At 53.4% G+C, this 21,142-nt stretch overlaps 7 protein-coding genes across 7 annotated transcripts; 2 read left to right on the plus strand and 5 right to left on the minus strand.

The window, feature by feature from the left end:
• Window positions 1–2,419: 2,419 nt before the first annotated feature.
• On the minus strand, window positions 2,420–4,976 carry BDP81DRAFT_369471 (CC1-like family splicing factor). Its single transcript, XM_060586589.1, has 5 exons — window positions 4,085–4,976; window positions 3,722–4,030; window positions 3,203–3,667; window positions 2,840–3,146; window positions 2,420–2,788 (listed from the first exon to the last, which is right to left on the minus strand). The coding sequence occupies exons 1-4, from the start codon at window positions 4,741–4,743 to the stop codon at window positions 2,888–2,890; spliced, it is 1,692 nt and encodes a 563-aa protein (XP_060448246.1). The 5' UTR covers window positions 4,744–4,976; the 3' UTR covers window positions 2,420–2,788; window positions 2,840–2,887.
• Window positions 4,977–5,812: 836 nt separating this feature from the next.
• Window positions 5,813–7,110, minus strand: BDP81DRAFT_391720 (cytochrome b5-like Heme/Steroid binding domain-containing protein; the record flags this gene model as incomplete). The annotated part of the gene is made up of 2 exons (XM_060587580.1): window positions 5,813–6,203; window positions 6,263–7,110. The coding sequence occupies 2 exons, from the start codon at window positions 7,108–7,110 to the stop codon at window positions 5,813–5,815; spliced, it is 1,239 nt and encodes a 412-aa protein (XP_060448247.1).
• Window positions 7,111–8,619: 1,509 nt separating this feature from the next.
• BDP81DRAFT_180866 (uncharacterized protein) lies at window positions 8,620–9,151 on the minus strand. The gene has a single exon (XM_060582281.1). It carries the CDS (start codon window positions 8,961–8,963, stop codon window positions 8,655–8,657), a length of 309 nt encoding a protein of 102 aa, XP_060448248.1. The 5' UTR covers window positions 8,964–9,151; the 3' UTR covers window positions 8,620–8,654.
• Window positions 9,152–10,553: 1,402 nt separating this feature from the next.
• Window positions 10,554–13,820, plus strand: BDP81DRAFT_180882 (heterokaryon incompatibility protein Het-C). Its single transcript, XM_060582282.1, has 5 exons — window positions 10,554–11,164; window positions 11,241–11,268; window positions 11,329–11,489; window positions 11,549–12,798; window positions 12,855–13,820. The coding sequence occupies exons 1-5, from the start codon at window positions 11,048–11,050 to the stop codon at window positions 13,612–13,614; spliced, it is 2,316 nt and encodes a 771-aa protein (XP_060448249.1). The 5' UTR covers window positions 10,554–11,047; the 3' UTR covers window positions 13,615–13,820.
• A 205-nt stretch (window positions 13,821–14,025) lies between these two features.
• On the minus strand, window positions 14,026–15,909 carry BDP81DRAFT_313503 (phosphatase 2C-like domain-containing protein; the record flags this gene model as incomplete). Its single annotated transcript, XM_060583897.1, has 1 exon — window positions 14,026–15,909. One exon carries the CDS (start codon window positions 15,907–15,909, stop codon window positions 14,026–14,028), a length of 1,884 nt encoding a protein of 627 aa, XP_060448250.1.
• An 880-nt stretch (window positions 15,910–16,789) lies between these two features.
• BDP81DRAFT_421562 (uncharacterized protein) lies at window positions 16,790–17,880 on the plus strand. The gene has a single exon (XM_060589925.1). It carries the CDS (start codon window positions 16,997–16,999, stop codon window positions 17,837–17,839), a length of 843 nt encoding a protein of 280 aa, XP_060448251.1. The 5' UTR covers window positions 16,790–16,996; the 3' UTR covers window positions 17,840–17,880.
• A 1,053-nt stretch (window positions 17,881–18,933) lies between these two features.
• BDP81DRAFT_391724 (iron permease FTR1 family protein) lies at window positions 18,934–20,197 on the minus strand (the record flags this gene model as incomplete). Its single annotated transcript, XM_060587581.1, has 4 exons — window positions 18,934–19,236; window positions 19,290–19,488; window positions 19,541–19,983; window positions 20,042–20,197. The coding sequence occupies 4 exons, from the start codon at window positions 20,195–20,197 to the stop codon at window positions 18,934–18,936; spliced, it is 1,101 nt and encodes a 366-aa protein (XP_060448252.1).
• Between the last annotated feature and the right edge of the window lie 945 nt (window positions 20,198–21,142).

Consider the following 21,142-nt stretch of genomic DNA (forward strand, 5'->3'; position numbering starts at 1 on the left):
AGCAAAAAGGTGAAACGTGCGAGCGAGAGGAAAGATCACAGATTGATGAGAATTGCCACATACCGAGACAGCAAGATTGTTAAACTCGACGGTGCCGTTGAATGTTGAAGCAAATATTTGCCCTTGTCTGGAGAATCGTTGGAGCTATGAAGCCAGTGATCTGCAAAGGATGAGCAAGTCAAGCAAAGTCTGGCGACTCCGTTCTGATAATCTGTTCTTCTTGTCAGCTGGATCTCGAGAACGAATAGAGGAGTGAGAGCTTACCGAAGAGTCGATGAAGGACGACAAGATTGTTCCAGCGTTCTTCTAGTGATCTCAGGTCGAGCCTTGGTGTCTAGAGGCAAGCTCGAAATCCGATGAGGGGCACGAGGGCTGGACGGTCGTGTTCTGGAGCTCCTTGTAGAGCAAACGATGCTGTCGGGGCGAAAACCCTGAGAATAGTTAGTTGGTCAGTGAGCCGCGTCAAGGGAGCAATCTGATCAGAAGACGATAGAGGCGCCGATGGGAGTAGGGAAGAGTGTCCTTACCTTGGTAACGTTACTCAAGTGCTGTCTGCTAGCAGAAAACACCGTTTTTCGACCAAGCAGGCGTCCAGAGAGAGCCTCTTGGAGCCGCAAGTTGGATGTATGGATTCGAGCGGACGGAATTTCGATAGGAGTTTGATAATGGAATCCGAGGGGTAAGGGAGAGAGAGAAGTATGATGTGATAAGTATGGGTGAGAGAAGAGATGGATGGGCGTAGATGATGTTGGAAGGAAGAGGTTGTGGTGAAGAAAGGATGGTGAGGTGGGCAAAGAAAGAAGAGAAGAGTGGGAGAAAAGTTTTCAGGTATCCTCAAAAGGGCGAGAGCTCACGATAATAGCTTGCACTCATTCTGAAAAGGGCGAGAGCACAGGACGAACTGAAATCGTATATCACCAGAAGGGTAAGAGAGAGTTATAGGGAGGAAGATATTTCATGTATCCCCAAAAGGCGAGAGCTCAGTGGCAAGATATTTCACATGTCCTTAAAAAGGCGAGAGCTAGAGGCAACGAAATTTTATTCACCCTCAGAAAGGCGAGAGCTCAGGGGGAAAGAATTTGCACATGGCCCTTCATGTGTTCGGGCGAGAGAGCACGTGGGAATAGTTGGTTCTCCTTCTCAACATGACATTCTCACCTGAAGAGGCGGGAGTACTCAGGGGGGTCCCGCCATATCCAGATCTCACGATGCCTTCCTCGACCTTGACATGCTGAAGGGGTTTGGTAGCTCTCGATATTTGCAGGGGTTTGTGTATGTTCGTATCGTCAAGTCATGCAGTAGGCTGACAAGGAAAGTAATCGAGCTTTGGTTATCAAAAATGATTATGGAATTTGAGAGAGAGTCATTGTCATAATAACGCATGATGTTGTGGTAATCTCAGGTTGTGTTCCGATAGAAAGTTTATGTGATGATTGAATCAACCCGTGAAGCCGTCGGACGAAAGAGCTGAATTGTGATGAGAAATACGATGAGGCACGAATATAGCTTCAGACGAAAGGAGGACGTTGTGCTTCAGACGGAAAGAAACCCACAGCACCAATGAAGAGATTATGTCTAGCTTGGGAAGGCATAGAGAGTGAATCCATAATAGTAAGGACACTGTTCCTCATCACGAGCAACAAGATGGAACTTACTGCCTTGACTGAGAGTCATCTCGCACCCACGAGAATTCAGTGCGTGAAGGTAGTCTTGATAAAGAGACTATCTTGGAAAGTGTCAAGATGGGCACATGACCTGACAAATTCGTAGGCTTGAAATTGAGGGGGAAGTAGCCTGCCTAGCTATGGAGGATAGCTGCGACACCGGTGCGATTGCCTCATACATGACTGAAGAAAGCTCTTTGTATGTCTAATGATCAAGGAGAAAGAGAAGAAGGGAAGAAGAAAGATGAGAGCAAGTGGATTTTTGCAAAAGCCAGCCTGCTCAGGCCCATGGAGTTGATGAAGGTAGCTGGCATAGAACCGCTAGCGGTTTGGAAACCTTTCTAGTTGCACTCAAGAGCACTACTCATTCGAGCATACACAGGTCTGGCAGGACCAGAGGTCAAGCTTGAGGACAAAGATAGTCCGATTCCACAGTCGAGATGTTGTCATATCTCGGTACTATGACCAGGGCTAGTAGGTACCTTAGACAGAACAAACAGAGTGGAAAGGAGGAGATATAGCCCTAGAGAATGAGATGGGGCCTAGTACTGAGCTATCGGCAGTGAATGTTAACCAAGTACTCTCGCCGTCACAAGTTATGAACATCGCTGCCAGTTGTACAGCCTCACATCCAGCCTGATGGCCAGGTTGGATAACTTGAACGGGCTACGCAACTTCGGTGCAAGTGAGACGACAACGATATAACCAACCGCAGCTAACCATCTCGCCGGCTCATTAAAGATCAAGCAAAATTTGCTAAGAACAATTTTAGTACCTAATGTGGTGCATAAACTACAGCTTCCTTTGTTCCTTACCCAGACGCCGTTTTTGGCAACCGGTCATTCGCTCCGCATGTAAATGGAGGACTTGGAAGGGAACAACCTAAGGTACAAATATCAGCCAGAAAAAATTGGCGATCGAATGTGCAATCAAAGCTTTCTCTGCATAGAATCAGTGCGATGTCAACCTGCTCTCCAGTGATGTTGGGGTAGGTAGGCCTGGGTCTCTGACGTGACAAAGACTTGGCAGGACGCGGATGGCGGCCAGAGGCGGCTCAACGGTACAAGTCTCGCGGTCGTCAGGGCTCAATCTAATGAGCGAGATTGGAGAACGGTGGCATCGGCCTAGTAATCTTGTAAGCGAGTGTAGAATGATATAAATATGTAAGAACTTACTTTAGGGGGGGGTCCTAGACGAGTATTTTCGGGGCCATGGATTAGCTTTTAGATCGCTCGTGTGCGAGAGAACAAACTGCTGTAGACGGCATCTACAACAGGTGACGCGTCGATCATCCTGCCTCCAAAGTAACGACCGTTGAGGCCTCTGATGGCGTTCTCGCCACCTTGGACCTTGTCGAACTTGAGGTAGATGTCGCCCTTGGAGTTCGGATCGACGGAGATGTGTACGACGCGGCCGTATTTGGTTTCTGCTTCCTGTCGAACGTCATCCTCCAATTCCTTGACCCATTCCTCTCCTTCTTCCCTAATTGAATGTTAGCACCGTATGAAAAGGAGAGCGGGAGAAAGTAGCTAACGTACTCTTCAGGGTCAAACATGTTGTGCAGGACAACGCATCGGCTGGCCATGTTGACGTTGACCGGCAGGGGCTTGGTCTCAGTCTTGGGCTTCAACACTTGTCGCTCATCTACTCCGTTGGAAGCATCATCAGTCCTGGCAAGTTTTCTCATCAGGGCATCACGGCTATAGTTGTTAAAGTTGACACCGGCGACATCTGTGTCGTCAAGGGCGCTGGCGCCGCCAGACTTTTCGCTATCTCTTCCACCCGCGCGGTCGAATGCCGATGTCTGGGGGCCGCGGCCGCCCGCACCAGAGAATGCAGAGCCTTGGAACTGTGGGTTTTGGCCAGGAAATCTCTGCAAGATGTTGGCAGTGCTCTCAGGGGTGAACTTATCGTTTCCGAGGCCAACGCGAATCGGGCGACCGGCAAGATCGAAGCCGTTCATCTTCTCAAGGGCCTCCCTGGCTTGGCTAGCTTCGCGGTATCTATAAAGAGTTAGTATTGCCCTAAACATTGAGTAGGAGGGAACCGGAACGTACTGCACGAATCCATAGCCTCGGCTGCGTCCATTATCGTCCTTCTGGAGCTGGACAAATTCAAGTTCGCCGAAAGGTTCAAAGACGGCCTGTAAATCCTGTTCGGTGACGTTGAAGTGAATGTTGCCCACATAGAGGCGGTGGAAGGGGATCGAGTTCGGGTGAGCGTTGGTGGTTTCGGAATTGCGAACCTGTCGGTTCTTCTCGGCCTCTGTGAGCTGGACGATGATAGGGATACCTAACAATTTCTGTCCGGTAAGTTGAAGCGCTTGCGTGACTGATTCCTCGTTCTTGAATTCAACATAACCGACTCTGTAGACATGGTTAGCGAGTCTTCGGCGAAACTCTGGTGGAACTTGAACATACCCCTTGGATCTTTGGCTAATGCGATCTTTGACAATCTGAGCCTCATTGACAGGGCCGACCTTCTCGAAGAATGCCTTCAGGTCGCGTGTGCGAAGACGGGCGGCGAGCTGCTGGACAAAGACAGTGCGGCGATCGCGTTCATCTTCAGTAAGTTGTGGTGTTGCCTCACGCTTGGAAGTTTCCTGACGATCGTCATCCCTAGCCCGGCGATGGTCCCCGGAGTAGCGATCGGAGCGATCACGGCGCTCGCGATAGTCATCGCGTGATGAGCGGTAGCGGTGGGGTGACCGAGATCGCGAGCGGGCTCGTCCGCCTCTGTAGTAATCACCATCTCCTCTGTGACGACGTGAGTGACGGCGGTCATCATCGCGGCTTTTGCTTCTCCGCCTACTCTTGTGGCTACCAGCGTCGCTCCGGGGGGTGGATGTCTTGATGTCGTCCGGGGTTCCGCGTCGGCTTCGTGTCTTGCTACGGTCGCGACGCCCGTGGTCTCGACGACGACGATCGTAGTCCCTGTCGCGGCTTCCATCGCGGCCGCGATCGCGCTCCTTGCGCTCGGAACGGTCGCCGTTGGGGCGTTCTTCGACGTCGTGTGTCTTCGTCTCGGTAGAGCTTTTTGCGGTGGCGTCAAGCAACGCCTCTACGTCTAGGCCCGACATCTTGCGCTGGTTTTCAAAGTGGAAGTGAGGGAGGATGAGTCGGCGCTTCTTTCCCTTGTCTGCTGTCTAGCTTTTCTAGATGGCAGATTTTATCGTGGCGTGGTTGCAGAGGGGAAGAGCGAGGTAGTTCGTGGGATGGAGAGGTTGGCGCAGCCACACGAAAGCGGCAGACAGAAATCTTGGGCCAGGCGAGACAGTGAATCGGGTTAGGGACAGCCCAAGCACTGTAGGAGGACCTGCCAGCCAAGCAAATCTGGAAGGTGGCCACTGGCAGCAATCGAGGTGAGTGACTTATGTAATAACAATGCTGACTCAGACGGGCAAGTTCCACACACCACGGTAGGTAGCATCGTACCTTAGCTACCTTATCTTACGCTAGACGACTAAGGAGTACCTACGAATAACGCTTGCCTCTGAGAGACTGAGCCATGAGGAATACACCTTCCTCACCTTGCGCAACTTCCAGATCATGCGAACACATGACCGAGGGTTGTAGAAGTTAAGGATGCAGCATTGCAACATGCCAAACTGACTTCAACCTCGAGGCCCGACCAGACCCCCTCTACGACTGCCCGTGAACACGTTTGCTGCAACGGTTCGCCGTTCAGATGCGCCCATGGCGTCGACAAAGCTACTCCATTCGTTCCTCCACCAAGCTATGATCCTCGCCATGGGCAAACATCAAACTCATCACCTGTTACGGTCATGGTTGGACGGGAAATGAACGTGCTGTCTAGTCATTTTATGGCATAATCTCGGTGTGTGGTATCATTCAAAATACTCTGTACTAAAACAGCCTGTCATGAGAACATGACGGCTCTTCCTGGCCGCATCATAGCTGGCCAGGGCGCTGTAATACGCAAGGCTCATTCGAGCCATCTCCTAAGAACGCCCATGAAACGACCCCCCATTACAGCGTTAAAGTAAAGCCCTAAAAGCGTATATACATTGCGGGACACGTGAGGGTGAAGATGAGCAAACTTGCTCGGTTCGGTATTAGGAATAGGCCCCAGAAGTCGTCATCATGACATGGTGTATGTTGCGGTCGTGTGCGGTGGTTTGAGTGGAATTAGTTGGCCTTGACAATGGGAGGAAGTTCAGTGCCAAATATGCTGTCCCAGAACCGGCTGGTGACTCCGAAGCCAAGCTCGTAGTCGAGGAAGTGGTGCTGAAGGTGGTACTTCTTGAGCTCCTTGTACCACAGAGGGAGGTTCTGGTGATGCAAGAAGTAGTGCGTCAAGTCATAGCAAATGTAGCCGAAGATGCCTCCGCAGTAGACGGCCGTGGCAGCGTGCCAGCTGTACGAGAAAACCCAGTGCGCGAGCTTGTAGAACGGCGTGGCGAGAACAACGAACAAGGTGGGTGGCATGACTAGGCGGTACTTGTCCATGGGCAAGTAGTGGTGGATGCCGTGGAGGAGGAAGTGTGCAGTGATGCCAACACGGTTGTCAGGAAGCCACCTGATTGAACATGTTAGCCTGATGATCTTGCCACGCTGAAATGAAACCATGAAACTTACTTGTCGAGATGGAACAGGAATCGGTGCAGGACGTATTCGATCAAGCTCCAGAGGAAAAATCCGAAGCCCCAGTAGCAGATCTCCTGGAAGGTGCTATCCATGCCCTCTCTTGCCAGATAGGTACCGTAGGCGACGGGCGGAAGCCACGCAAGCGGGACTACCCACCAGGGTGTCTTTGACAGAGGCTCCAAGAAGTTGCCAAACAGAGGCGCAGACTCACCGCCCTTGTAGTGGCGAGGGCGGTGGACTTGATCGAGGTAAAACTCCTTGCTGAAGCCGCCGAACCAAATCTGAGGGAACAGAGGGCGGCTCAAGTCGAGGAACTTGTGTTTCTTGTAATCGTTTGTGTAGTCCGTTTCCTTGCTCAGATCCTCCTCGCTGGCCATACCGGTCCGGGGATGGACCCAACGTTCGCCGTCCCAGAGCTCGCCATGCTCGTTCATCTGAACGCCCTCGGCTTCTTCAGTCTTCTCGGCGGTTCCGTTGGCGTCGCCATTCGCCTTTCCGTTTCCATTCGCATGTCCATTTGTTTTGCCATTTGCTGTGCCATTGACCTTGCGAACCCCGTTGACGCCGTTAACGGTCTTCTGGTTAATGACAAAGCCAACCAGAGAGTCATCCAGAACCTCGTATGCGGCCTCGGAGTGAGGATGAGAGGTCGGGTCGCGCAGAATGGCATCGATGTCCTTGCCAGCGTAGTCGTAGACGAGATCGGCTCCACCGGGATGATCTTGAGCGAAGTCGGTCACATCGTATACGTTGGAACCGATGGTGACATAGCAAGACTTCTTGGAGTTGTGAGCCTCGACCTCGGTGCGAGTGAAGGTGGGGAGAGTTCGCGCCGGCATATTGCTGATTCTTTGACGATTTGTTCGTGGCTATACGTAAACGGCAGAGAAGGATGGGTCGAAAGTATTGCTGTTGTCGCTAGAGGGTTTCTAGCGCCCGAGTCCAAAGTGGACGAAATAGGAGTTGAAAGACAACAAAGGGAGTGGACGGGTGGAATCGCAGCAGAAGTCGCAGTCGCAGGCCCTAGCGAAGGAGAGAGCGAGAGGTGAAGGTTGGAGGAAGAAGTGGCACGGAGGGAAGAAGTATTAAGATGCGGTACAGTGTATGTATGGATGGGCGAAAGCAGGCGGTCTATGGTGAGAAAAAGGAGCCAAAAGCCGGGAGGGCCGGGAGGGCGAGGTTGAAAGGCCGGGGCGATGTGACTTGAGGCTCGGTGGGCACAGGGTGGTGAGAGGACGGAGACGGGTCGAAGAATTAATTTAGGGGGGGATGTTTGATTTGGGGATCGGGGGACGTGAGGTGGACGTGGAGAGCAGGCGTAGTGGCAGGGCCAAGGAGAAGCTCTCTACGCGACTAGCAATCTCTCTAGGCTAGAAAAAAATACGGCCTGGTGGCGTTACTTTGGCACAGAACGGGACCTGGCGGAAGCTTGGACAGCCGATTCGTGGTTCCACCTGTTGACCACTTTCGCCCGGCTTTTCAGGGTTTACACTGTGCGAGTGTCTTTTCTGTCTTTTCTTTGGGAGGGGGAGCAGATGGATACAAAGTTACAAACCCCGAAATTGCATCTTTCACCTCACAGTCGAACACATCCAGAAGGGGCAATGAGTGACGGGGTTGGCAATGCCAGACTGTATGGGTACAGACTACAGACTACGGTAGCCAAAGGGGTGGGCGAGGAAGGAGTCAGGTACCTACTCAAGATGCGGGACTGACGGGGAGGTGTGGGAACCGCTGTTGGTAACCCAAACATGGCCTGGGACGGAAGACCAGGAACGGGGACTTAGGAGCATCTACGAAAGGGCACATAATGCCCACCCCGCGGTACTTTGTCGTTGCCACGACTGCAACAAGAAAGAAACGCCACACAAGAACAGACCAACAGGCAGGGGAACATCGAAACTTCAAACGGGTGAAATGGGCATTGGGCAAGTTCGGCAAAAATCTGAAGGTGAAAGGCGGAAGGGGGGTAGGGAAAAGTTGCATGGCAGTTTGAGGCGGGAAATGGTGACTACATGGACATTTTCATGGTCACTTAATCCCGGTGGAATTAGTTCGCGACAATCACCGAGCCCAGCACCTCAAGGCTCAGGCAATAAGCAAATCCAGGACTAGTCACTAAGATACAATGCTGTCGGCTGTCGGCCCAGCCAGATCGACCCAGTTGTCAGGTCTGTGCAGAGGGCTCCTTCGAGTACCTATTTACTAGGCATTTACTGGTAGATGGGCTGTCGTGGCATCCGTGTCGGTGAGTGGATGATGATTCCTTCTCCGCGTCCGTCTTGACCGACCTATGTTTTTGGTAGATTTTTCGAATGAACGATCAGTAATAAATCACATGAAACGAACATCGAGCCGTGAGGCCGCTGGGGGAGCGGTGTAACTACCTCAAGGTACCATTCCATCGATCCCGAGCAAGAAGAGCCTTAAGAGGCGGCTTCTCGTGGCTTGCAATCGAGGGGCAGTCTTGGAACACTCCAGATAAGATCGGGAATGGGCTCTTGGCCTCCCACAGTCTTAGCACATCCAGCCATGGGCCGTGACCCCCCGACCCGAGGACCAAGATCGCAGTGAGTGGCGCGCGATGGCAGCGGCGGCGGTCTGTGACAGCGAGCATTGTTGGGGTCGAGTCTGAGATTGAGTTAGTGGAAGCAAGTTGAAGCGTCTTCTTACAGCACGCATATTGATGCATGAGCCAGAGATGGGAGGTGCATACAAGTACGTACCTGCGATAAGTCTACCAAATTGATTACACGTGCAGTCCACCCGGATGCCTCAATGCTCATACCCAAGGTACCTTACCTCAGCTCACATGGCCTTACCTAATCAACATGATCCAGCCACCTCACAGGAGCTGTGTGCAGCTTTCAAGGTTATAATTTGTGGCTGATGAGCCACGCGTTGGGTCCTCCAAACAGTGCCTTTCGGGCTGATTAGTCTTCTGGCCTCATTCTCTGAGCTGAACAGGTTGGCAGTGACTTATGTCACCTTAAGTAGGTAAGTATCCGGACGGAGAGGTCGTTTATCTGGATCCTGTTCATCTCCCTGCCTTGGCCTTACCAAGGTAGGCTGACCACCCAGTATATCACAGTATCAATCCCCCGCACACAAATGTAGCTGTCAGTATCAAAGTTAAGTCGCGCCCAAGACTGAAAGAATGATAGACCCGGAAACGAACAAGGCGGCTAGACCGTCTTTGGCACGCAAACATGCTTGATCATCTCGTCGGGCTGGACGAGATGCTGGGGACAAGCCTGGAATCTGCCAGGGACGCATGGTGTTGGTCCAGGTACCGTCTACTTGATCGGAATGGAATCCCTCGAGTTGGGCCAATGGCGGAGCTCCTTGCGCGGGTCTGCCCTACAAGTCGGACCCCACCCTGTTGCGCGTAATGGGAGAAAGTCCGGGCGCACCTGATGGAGGGGCACTCAGTGTTTGGGGACAGTCGCCGTCTGCTGTGCTGAGCTCAGCGCACAGAGAGGCGGGGCACGGAGCCAGGAGCCAAATAAGGTATTTCAAGGTCCTGCGCATCTGATGGTCGCCTGCACAAGTACTGGCGACTTCCATTGTCCCTCGACTTTGGTTACCTACAGCTTTCTTTGGCTTACCTTAACCATAGACAGCCCAGCTTTCCAATGCTGCCGCCGTGTTTGAGCCCGCTTTAAAATCAATCAAAGGTAAAAAATCAAGAGTGGGTGAATGAATGGAGGGGCCTATCTGGGTACAGTCAATGCTCATCAAGCTCATTCCAGGTTGAGCCCAACTGAGGTACCTTAGCGTGTCTTGCCGGGCAGCTTCCGGCAAGATGCCGTGGATGCGTCCATTGCTTCGCCAATTTTAAGGTAATTAAGGTACCTGGGATAGCACATACTCAGAATCGTCTGCCTCGTCTCCCGATCTGGCATGTCACGATGCATCTGTAGACATTATACTTAGCAGTAAATGTGCTACCAATGGCGGTGCAATGCAGGTCAGTATGGCACACATACATGTGACGCAAGCCAATGAGCCTACACTACGGCTCTTGTTTCCACAAAGCTCAGCTGTCCCCCACCCCTCTCGCCAACGGAACTGTCCAAACGTATTGATGAAAGGCAGGTAGGTAGGGCAAGGGAAGCATGAGGTGTCGTCAGCAGTGATTCAGACATGCGTGGCGGGGACATTCAATCGGTCCTTGATAATAGTGCTTTCGACTCGCCTACACTCTGTGCACTATCTAAGACTACTTGTCGCAAAGAAGCAAACTGCCCCCCCTCAGCCCCAGGTTGGCAACCCAAGCCTTCAAAGTCTTTCGCGGCACCTCTTTGCCGCTGTGAGTACTACCTCAAGGCTCAAGTGGATTTCGCCCAGACATTAACGTAGGTACTCATAAAATCGTGGCTCTTGACGCAGACTGCTGCTGTCGCTGCGCTGCCCTCATCAAAATCCCAGCTTGAACTTGTGAATTCGACAAGACCCCCAAATCATCTTCGGCTCTACCTGCCTTGCCCTCATTCGTGTGTGCCTTACATCACCTTAGGTAACGACTTGGAGCCTACCTCGTCTACTGCCTTAGCCCGGCTTGAACCTTCCCGCTCACCTTACCTCACTTCAACTTGCCCTTTTACCCCTCCAAAACAAAACAAAAAAGGCCCATTCTTGACCTCGTGGACCCGGATACTCTGCGCGACCCCTCCATCGCTCCCCCGAACACCCAACGCATCTTTGCGACTGAACTTCACATCCAGTCTTTACCGATTCCTGGTTAGCTTTCCGAGCCTCCCGCGACCCTGAACCATGGCGTCATCCGGTCTCGGGGGAGGTTCCATCCTCCTCGCCTTCTGCTTGCTCCTGGTGCTTCTGCCAGGTCGCGCCGCTGCCTTTGGCGCTGGCAACATCCCCTCTATTGCTCAGGTGAGGTCTGACACCTTGGACACCTCGTCCAATATTCCACCGTTTCGTAAACTAATGCATTGCGATCTACGTCTAGGTCGAGGGTGTTAATTGGCGTCATGGAGGTGTGCACCCTTTTGTTTGCTGTGCTTACCCCTACGGCTGACTGACATGCTTGCGCACAGATATCGAGGACATGCTCAAAACCATTGCTTTCTTGCATGGCAAGAAATGGACCTCCATGTTGGTATCCCGAGTCTACTTTGGCAACTGGCTTCGAGACTACTCCCAAGCCGTCGATGTCGGTAGCTTGAAGGGAGTCAACGCTCCCACCATCAGAATCCTGGTATGTTCTTGTAGCGAAGTAGGTATCGGTGTTTCCTTTGTACTGACTTCCTTCGACAGGTATGGGTACTCTCCTTCATGGCCTTTGGCTATGCGACGGAAGAATTCGAGGTCACCGAGGAGCGCCTCGGCGTCTACCGCCCTGAGGAACACATCGACAACCCCCTGGGCTACGCTGATGGCATGGACGCGCGCAAGTTCGACCCTCGCCTGCGTGGTCCCGTCGACTCTGTTGAGACACAGATCGATCCCCGCACTGGCATGAAGAACTACATTGCCAATGAGTCTGGTGGTTGGGCGACCAGCGCCGGCTACTTGCGCTTCAGTTTCGCCCGCAGCATCCACTTCGGCCGGGTCTACACCAGCGGTTCGCGGGGTTCTGGAAAAGAGGCCGATCTCTGCGAAGCATTGCGCTGTCTCGGACAGGCTCTCCATTGTATGGAGGACTTCAGCGCGCACAGCAACTACTGTGAGCTTGCTCTTCGAGAGCTGGGTTACCACGAGGTCTACCCTCACTGCGGTACTCAGACTGAAATCAACCTGAATGGTCGCCGTGTTTACCCTATCGTCACGGGTACCTTCGGTGCTGTGGACTTCTTGCACTCCGTTCTCGGAGAAGCTACGGACCACTTCACACAGTCTGAGGTAGATGAGATGAATGTCGCCTTGAAGAATGCCGAGGGAATGTCTGCGAACATCACTGGCGGCACCGGATCCCGTGGCTTCTTGGGAATCGGCTCCTCTAAGCCGAACGACTTCATCTCCCTCGTCGGTCAGCTTCCTGGCATTGGCGGAGATCTGGCCACCCAAGCTCGCAGTCTGCAGGCCCAGTCGAACGCACAAGAGCAACAGAACACTCGGTCTGGGGGCGACCTCAGCCGTGGTGACCTCAGTCGCGAGAGCTCCAACCAGGTCCCCGGTATGAGCACCAACTTTGACCCTGTGGAGACTGCGCGCAAGATCTATCCGATTCTTCAGTTCCGCGACAAGATTGTCAAGTCCATCAGCAACATCATTTCCAAGATCCCAGGCCTAGAGAAGCTTTTGGACCACATCAGTGAGACGCTAACTGCCTTCATTTTGGGATTGCTGGCGCCGTTTGTCAGGCCCATCATCACACAGGTCTCCAAGGTTCTGAAGGACGGTTCATCTACTGTCATTGACGCAAGCTCCAACTCTCAGCTGGAGCCCTGGAAGAACCCCAACTGCTCTGATCCCACTCACTCCATGCTCTCAAAGGACCATTTCACCAACATCCTGAACTCGTGCGCTGGCAGGGTTGCTGCGACCATTTTGCAATATGTCGTCCCGTAAGTAGACTTCATCTATGGACAGGGGATTTCGAACATAGCTAACGTAAAGACAGGCGAATTCTGTATGCCTGGGAAAACCCGGGTGTGCCTGTCGATGAGGTCGTTAATGATGTCCTCCGGGCTTTCCACCATCCGGCAGCTCGGGACGAGAGGGTTCAGATCCAGAGAGATATGTTCGAGACTGTGCGAAAGTGGGCAAATGAGAGCCCTCATAAGCACCAACTGTCTCACCTGCTCTCATCTGAGTCTGTCAAGGCTGGTAAGAACCATGTTCTGTCCGGCGGTGATGGCACGAAGAGCGTTGGAGGTCACACGCACTCTCATGGAGCCTTCGACAGCTTTGGAGAGCTGGGACACGGCAAGGTGCAGGGTTCTCTCTGGAATCAAATTCGCACTCGAGATCTTAGTTCCATGGAAGGTGACGACAGGAAGCCTTTGTCAAGCTCTCCCCTCCCTTCATCCCAGCAAGACTACGGATACCACCAGAGCGGCGGTGACACCAGCCACCACTACTCGGAAAACCAGTCTCAGGGTGGTCATGCTTCTGGCTACTACGGTGGCGGCCAGTCTGAACCCCAAGGCTATGGCCAGCAGCCGCCTCAGCCGCCCCCGGGCCAGTGGGGCTCTCCTCAGCCTCCTCAGGGCTATGGCGGACCGGGCTATGGCGGCCCTCCAGCCGGATACGGTGGACCGGGCTACGGCGGACCGCCACAGCCTCAGTACCCTCCTCACCATGGAGGTCCACCCCCTCCGCATCACCAGCAGGGCGGCGGCGGCGGCTGGAGCCAGTATCCAGGCCAGCATCGCTACTAGATCGATTTGCGCAGGGTGGTAAGGGGAAGGTTTCGTCTATTAACGATCGGGTCGAGGGTTACAGACTGGAGTCTTTGGGAACACGGAAATGGATTAGGTCGGAAGGGGCGGGGTACACAATCCACGTATGGCTGATGAGAATGATTCCCTGGGACTGTGCTTAGCAGCACACGAAGTATGAATTGCAATAATTTTTCCCGTGCTTAGTGTTCGTATCTGTTGAATTGTATGTATGATTTATCTTGTCCCTCTCGAATGACCAACCCTTGCTGCCAATGCTCATATGGCAGGCCAACCGATGAATGCCCGTGCCTAGATCCCCAACTCCTGAAGATGTGATAACGATGGTGATAATGCTCCGTTACTTTGAAGAAGACATGCATGATTGATATCTCGCAGTTGTGTAAAGTATTACTGCTTGCCGCGTCGGGGATCCAACGCCTCCGCCCTCCTCTTGTCGCGGATTTCCTTGGTGCCGAGACTGCCGACTCCGCCCTCCGACCTACGCTCCCACCCGCCGAGCCTTACGACCTGACAGGTGGCATTGTCGCCGTCATGGGAGACCTCGGTAGCATAGTTGACCACATCCTTGGCGCCCTCTTCGGGCGTCCTAGCCTCCTTGACTACGTCGACAATCTCCTGGTCGCTGAGTGTGCCCGAGATGCCGTCGCTCATCAGGACTAGGAAGGAGTACTGTGCGGGTCCAATCTCGACGCGGGTGATTTCTGGCTCGGCCGATACGCCAATGCGTTTGCTTCGCATGTCGCCGAACGCGCGGCTGTTGGCCAGCCCTGCGATACGGTCCTCCCCGAAGCTGTCTGCCGACACCATGGACCCGGCCGGCGCATAGCGGCGGAGACGACGGCTCTCCGTGGGAGTGGTTGGGTGATGGTCTGACGTCAAGGGTTGCGCGAGGCCGGTAGTCGTTGTGCAGAGAAGTATACGTGTGTCACCCACATGAGCCACAACCAGGGTAGACTGCGCATTGGGGTGCCAGAATGGTGCTGGCGTGGGTGTCGATATGAGAGCCACTGATGCCGTCGATCCGCCCTTGAAGCGAGCCGGGCCACCAATGCCGTGGCCTGATGGTGGTTTGTGTGGAACTCCAAGAATCTCGTCGTTGTTGACGGGGCGGTCGTTTGCTTGAGGGTCATCGGGATCAGGTTTGCGTGCCTGAGCGGAGATGAAGTCCAAGTCTGCTCTGAGGAAGGCGTACATGAGGACGGACTCGACTGTCACCCCGGGCTCGTCGGCGTCGTTCATCTTCTCTTCTGATAGTTGGAAGTACTCAGGGTTGAAGCGCCGGAAATATCCTCCGACGGTTTGTCGATACTCTTCCACAAGGTCTTGTGCCAACTTGATCGCCTTTGGAATGTCTTCTACTTTGACCGAGAGTGGTTTGGCCCCTTTCATGGGCTCCTCTCTTTCGGGATTTGTCAAGACGCCGTGTTTGTCTTCCTCGGGAACACGAATGTCGTCCTTGACATCTTCCTCCGTCTTCATAAACAGCTCCTCATTGGGGTCTTCCTCCTTGCGGCCCGTCTCTGGTGCCGGGCTCCTTGCCAGGCTGCTCTGGAGGCCAAACTCATCAGAGGACTGCTCAATGTAGCCATGCAGCTCATCACGCAAGAACTCGGCGCACTGAGATCCGCCATGTCCGTCGAATATACCAAAGTAGAAGACCTGGGGGTCACCAAGTGCGCTGTCAGCCGAAGTTGCCTCATTGGGCTTTTGGATCGGCCGCCTCTGAAGACTGATAGGAGCCCTTTTAGCAAACGCCGGCACGCTTATTGTGCCAGCTTGGTTGGTATCCTCGTTGTACGGTCGTTGACCCCTTGAGGAGAAAACACCATAGTGATGTTTAGCTCTCTTGAGCGGAATCCGGACCACTGTAAGGTCTCGGCTAGGCATGTTGAGAGCTGCGGCTACTAGAGAGGACCCCGGCGTTACTTTGTGGGGGGTCGAAGCATCGCGGGGCAGCTTGTGACCGGGGCCGGAAGACGTTCGAGAGTCAGGGTGTAGAGAAGATGATGGCAGATGGGTGACGAAGTAGTTGTGGAATAATCGACGGTTTCTCGAGCTCGATAGTTTGCTATTCTTGAGTATGCTTCGTTCTTCGCAACTGAGTGACGTGCGGGGCCGAGTCGTAAGCCATCGAGGGGTTGGCCCTTGGGTGGTGTAGCATCGTCGCGGCGGGTGCCCAGGAAGTGCGGAAGAGGTGGGCTTGTCGATGGAAGTCCCAATGCTGGTATTCAGGGAGGAGTATACGCATCGCACAGCTGTGGACGAGATCATCCGCGAGGTCCCATGATACGGCGCTATTCGTCGCGTTGCGAGACAGCGTGTTAAAGCTGGCATTGTTCCGAAAGGGCGGGAATCGATTGGCGAGAAGGAGAGCGTCACCAGCACTGCAGCAGCTCAAGTAGGACGACCTTCAAGCTTGCGAGAGCCATGGGCTATAGCTCTTCAAGCTTGAGCGGCGGCCTGGCGAGCCTGGGAGCGGGATTCTGGGTTGGCGAGCTTTGGTCGATGGCGCGAACGAGGGGAAGGCTTGTCAGCTGTTGCGTCGGCGACGGCGAGGCATTGGCAATGGACTACCACAGAGCTGGATATCGTGCGTGGCCCCGGATACGTCTCGAAAGGGCGGAAGGGACAGATGGACTGTTGAGTTTGCTTAGGTTGGCAGCTGTTGTGCTTGTTTCTGCGATTGACTACTTGGTCTTGACACTGTTGAATTGGAGAATTGGGTTTGGCCAAGGCACACTGTCGGCCTCGGTTGGATCATGGATGGACCCAGCGACGTAATAAGACCGACCTGGAAAGGAAGGACGGGACGGGGACATGCTGAACGTGGAGGTTCCTTCTCCGTGCCCTGCCAGCTGCCCGTCTTAGCTGCAGCCAATCCCGCAGGCTACCCTTGGATTCGGGTACAGCCCACCCACCGTAGCTCAGGTGCTGTGTAGGTACCTACCTATTCCGTACCTGCTCTGGTGCAAACAGTACCTCAACAAGGCACATACAGCCGACAGCTGCCCCGCCTAAGTTAAGGCAAGACAATGGAAGGATAATCTTATCTAATCAGCTCCCAGGGTGCACCGTGCCAAATCCCAGCTCTTCCAGGAAGGAAACACAGTAGACCGACCCACTGCGGTGGAATCGAGCAGGCAGAAGGGGCCTTTGTCTCTTTGAGAGGCGAATGACATGAGTGTCACTGACACTATTTATGACATTCTTGGATACTCCTACGCACTCGATCTCAAGACGGCTGCCTGACCGACACATTATTCTGCTAAAGCCGTGTGATGGCCAAGTATAGCATCGACACACATGTCAGTCCCTGAGTCGCGGCAGAGATTCCCCTCCCAAGTTGCGCTGTCTTACGATGGGAGACTCGGCAGCAGTTCAGGATGACACATCGGATCCGTCCTCGGGCGACTCACCCCCCGTTGTGCTCATATCCGACGATGGGGACATTATTCTAAACGTTACATTCGAGACGTCCAGAGAGACCATTGCTGTGGCTCGCAGGACTTGGCAAGCTGCCAGTAAGAAGATTGGCGCACCACGGATGCCCCAACCCAACTTGAGCCCCAACATTCAAGTCGCCTACCGAGTCAAGCTTTCCATCTTGAGGAAGCACTCTCGGTATTTTGAGAATCTTCTTGGCAACAAACAATTTGCCGAGGCAAGCAACGTCGAGGAGACCCTCGCTCGCCTGGCTGCGGACATGCTGAAGCTGGCTGAAGTAGATGCCCGGGACTTGCCCTGGATCACAATCGTCGATGACGATGAGGCAACCCGGTCCGTCGGCCGGGAAAAGGTCTTTGAGGACTTGATGAGGATCATGCACGGGAAGCCGATACAATCCACCTCTGTCAACATGCTTCATGTGACTACTCTAGCCATTCTGGCCGATCGATTTGATTGTCGATCCCTGGTCTCAAGATACCTTAGCATCGAGCTCAAGTTCAAGTGGCCTTTGACAAGTGCCAAACCGGTGCGGGCGGGCACTCAGAAGAAGAGCCTAGACACGGAGAACGTGCTTAGACAGAAGATCCTGGTCGCTTGGCTGCTGGAGCAGCCACCTAGACTCCATAACTACACGCGAGAGCTGATTCTCCGTGGCTCTGTCCGATGGAGCGAACTATCTCTCGATGAGAACCCACGTACTGAGCTGTGGTGGAGTCTGCCGGATGGCTTGGAGAGTGAGCTCTTTTGGTCTTAGTTTCTCGATTAATGATATATGCTGACCTGGGATCAGGGGAGCTACAGTTCCGGCGGGAGTGCGTTTTGAACACCATTGCTTCGGTCCATCGCCATTTCCTCGCCCTCTACTCGTCTCGTGAGAGACAATGTAAGCTTGGTTACGACTCGAGTTCCGCTTGTGACTCGTTCCAGCTGGGCCAGATGCTCAAGTTCTTTACGGCCAAGGAGTTGATTGGTATTGTTGACTTTGGGCCCAGCTCCTACAACAACATCCCAGACTCCTCGGTCATTGATATCGAAGATATACTGGCAATTCTGAAGCAGGTGCCCAGCTATCAAATAGACAAGCACCACACCAACTGCGGTATTCGAGCACGCATGGACTCTATTGTGGAATACATCAGATCTATGATGTCCTCTAATGTCTTGTCTATTGCCCAGGCCGAATGGAAGAACAACCAGGCATCGGCAACATGGGTTTCGGCGGAAGACGGGTCGAAACTGGACAGGGAAGAAAAGAAGTTTGAATTCACCAGGAGCTTGGCAGGCGATCAGCGACTCCGGTACGAGGGCAACATGTATGCCGATAAGATGGCACGCAGGCTATTTACTGCTGATAGGTGGGATTGGACGCCAGAGTATTGATCGAATAGAGACATGAAGGCTACAATACCCGGTACTCAGGAAATACTTGGATTCAAATGGAGATGTTTGTATTTTTCCTTCCAGCATCAAAATTGATTGTGACAGTGCCAACTGCGGTCCTAGGTAGCAGTATGTTGAGATGCTCTTGAGGGGTGATATTGCACATCTATCGTTTGAATATTGGCGAGTACGTACACGGTGACATCACTCCATGGTCTCATTACAATTCGAAGGAACTTGACCGAAGCCAACGGTCTCATAAAAGAATATTGTACGTGCCTCGAGTGTGAGAGGGTTACACGCTAATGTTCAACCTCAATTTATCTTATGAGTTCGGCCATCCTTCCGACCTCATTATCATACAGACAGCTTTCACATTATATTGTCCACCAGTACAGGTATCCTTTCAGTCATGATCGTCCATATTTCCCCAGGTTCGACGACAACATTCGATTGTCACCGCTCCAACTACGACGAAGCCGTCACCGTCTTCGTAGTCGATGCTCCCTTATCCTTCTCAGATGTGCTCGCCTGCTCGCTTCCGCTACGGTCATCGGACAGGCGCCTTTCGGCTTCCCGAGGAGCCTTCGCCTTCATGAGAGGCCAGTGTCCCTTGGTCTCGTGGAACCTCATGAGGAGGAAGCAGCTAATAACAAAGATCCAGTAGACGTTGTAGGAGATCACGGAGCCGTACGTTGCCGAGTTTGTCCAGCCGAGGACGGCGTTAAAGATACCCCAGCCGCCGCCACCGTTGAGCTCTGGGCTGCAGCACTTTTGGGAGGTCAGCACTGGGCTGTCAGTCAAGAAGGGACAAGGAGACTTACGTTTACATGCCACACGCTCTTGTCAATATCGTATGAACCCGGTCCATTTCCGAGTTCTGCAGCGTCACCGCCGACAACCTTGTTCCACTCTTGCTGCTCGAAATCACCCACCGCCCTGGAGAAGAGTCCAGCGGCAACGAGGTATAAGAGGCACGTGGAGATGACAAGGAATACTTGAAGCTTGGCTGTGGAACCACCCCTTTGCAATTGTCAGTATGCAGCTCAGAATTAGGAGGAAGAAAACAACTTACTTGTACAGGAGGTAGCCGACAAAGGCACCAACAATCAGCCCGACGATGGCGGGGAGCGGCACGGCAGCCGCAGGCGCAGAAAAAGACACGCCAGCCACGAAGACGATTGCCTCAATTCCTTCACGGAGCACGGTAATGAAGGGCAGGATAAACATGGCGTACTTTTCGGCGAAGCGCTTGAACCACCCCCGGCTGGCACCGGTCTTCACAGGAGACTCCATTGCCTTTGCCAACTTGATGCGCCACTTCTCCTGCATCTTACCGATGCGGAGCAGGGCAGCGCCCATGATCGTGATGATGATGGCGGCGAGGAGAGAAAAGGCTCCTTCGTAGTAGAGCTCGTGGGCCTCCCAGCTGTTTCGGCCGACCTTGTAGAAGACGGCGATGACGACGGCTGCGGCGACCAGGCATATCACGAAACCGATACCTGTACCGAGCCATACCTACGGGAAGGCGCATCAGCAATGGTTCTCGCTGCATGAGTGTATCGATGCCACTTACCTGTCTGCGCAAGGCCTTGTACACGGCCACATCTCTGTTGGGTCCATCGAGGGTCTGCTTGAGGAAAGCCAGCAGAACCGACACGATGATGACGGTTTCCAGAGACTCTCGAAAGACGACCAGGAACACTGGTACGGAAAACACGTCGACGGTCATTTTTGGCACCTGTACGTAGGGCGTGTTGTCGATGTCTTGGTCACTGATTCCGAGCAACGAAGAATGAAGAAGAGGAAAACAGACTTTGGTCTGACAAGCGTGGAGAGGGGAGGACGGGCAACACAGACGCAGATTAATCTGATAAAATCAAATCAGATAATCGCTGGGACTAGCCGATGAGGGTGCCGGTACTGGTTGGTCTGGTGGCAACGGATACGACGAGCCGAAAGGCGGAACGCTAGCCCAAGTTTGCCTCAGGGCAAATAAGAGAACACAGGCATATCTTGATAATCAGGCGACCTTTTCTCCTACGGTAGCAATCAATCATGGATTTATGAAAGGGCGGAACATCTGCTCTGGACCGACTGTAGTCCGAAGGGAAGGTTGACGCGAGGGCGAGAGGAGGGGACGTGGGACGAAGGTGGTGCAAGCTCCAAAACCCGGTTCCAGGCGTAGGGCCAATTAGACCAGCGCCGAGGTCTCATTGTTGCACGCAGAACGGACCATTTTCCCTCATGACAAGCTTTTTCTAGTCGATTTGGTACAAACTCACGTATACTTTTGGGGGGTGAGGTTCCTGTTTCTCGTTTCGTGTTACGGTGTTGGGGATAAAGCATGCATGGGAGAGCTGCATCCCTGTGGCTGTGGGCTGGGCTCGCGTTGCTTAGCGCGGGTTGATGGAGAGTGAAGGGCCTCAGACGGACAAGGATACGTGAGGCACTTATGCGCTCGCGATATTGCTCGATCCTTGAGAGTTTTGACGGGCGAGGAAGGGTTGGTGGGTGAGTTGTTCTGATCTGATGGTCGATGTGTACGGAGTAGAGGAAAGGCCCGTGATTCTGACGATCGACATGGGAAGACACAGATTGACTTGCCTCTAGCCCTGTACTGTTTCTATTCTTTGACAAGAAGGACAACGGAATGGACTCTCGCTGAGACGCTCAA

This window comes from Colletotrichum phormii, assembly GCF_030913505.1.
Source record: "Colletotrichum phormii strain CBS 102054 chromosome Unknown BDP81scaffold_5, whole genome shotgun sequence".
NCBI lineage: Eukaryota > Fungi > Ascomycota > Sordariomycetes > Glomerellales > Glomerellaceae > Colletotrichum > Colletotrichum phormii.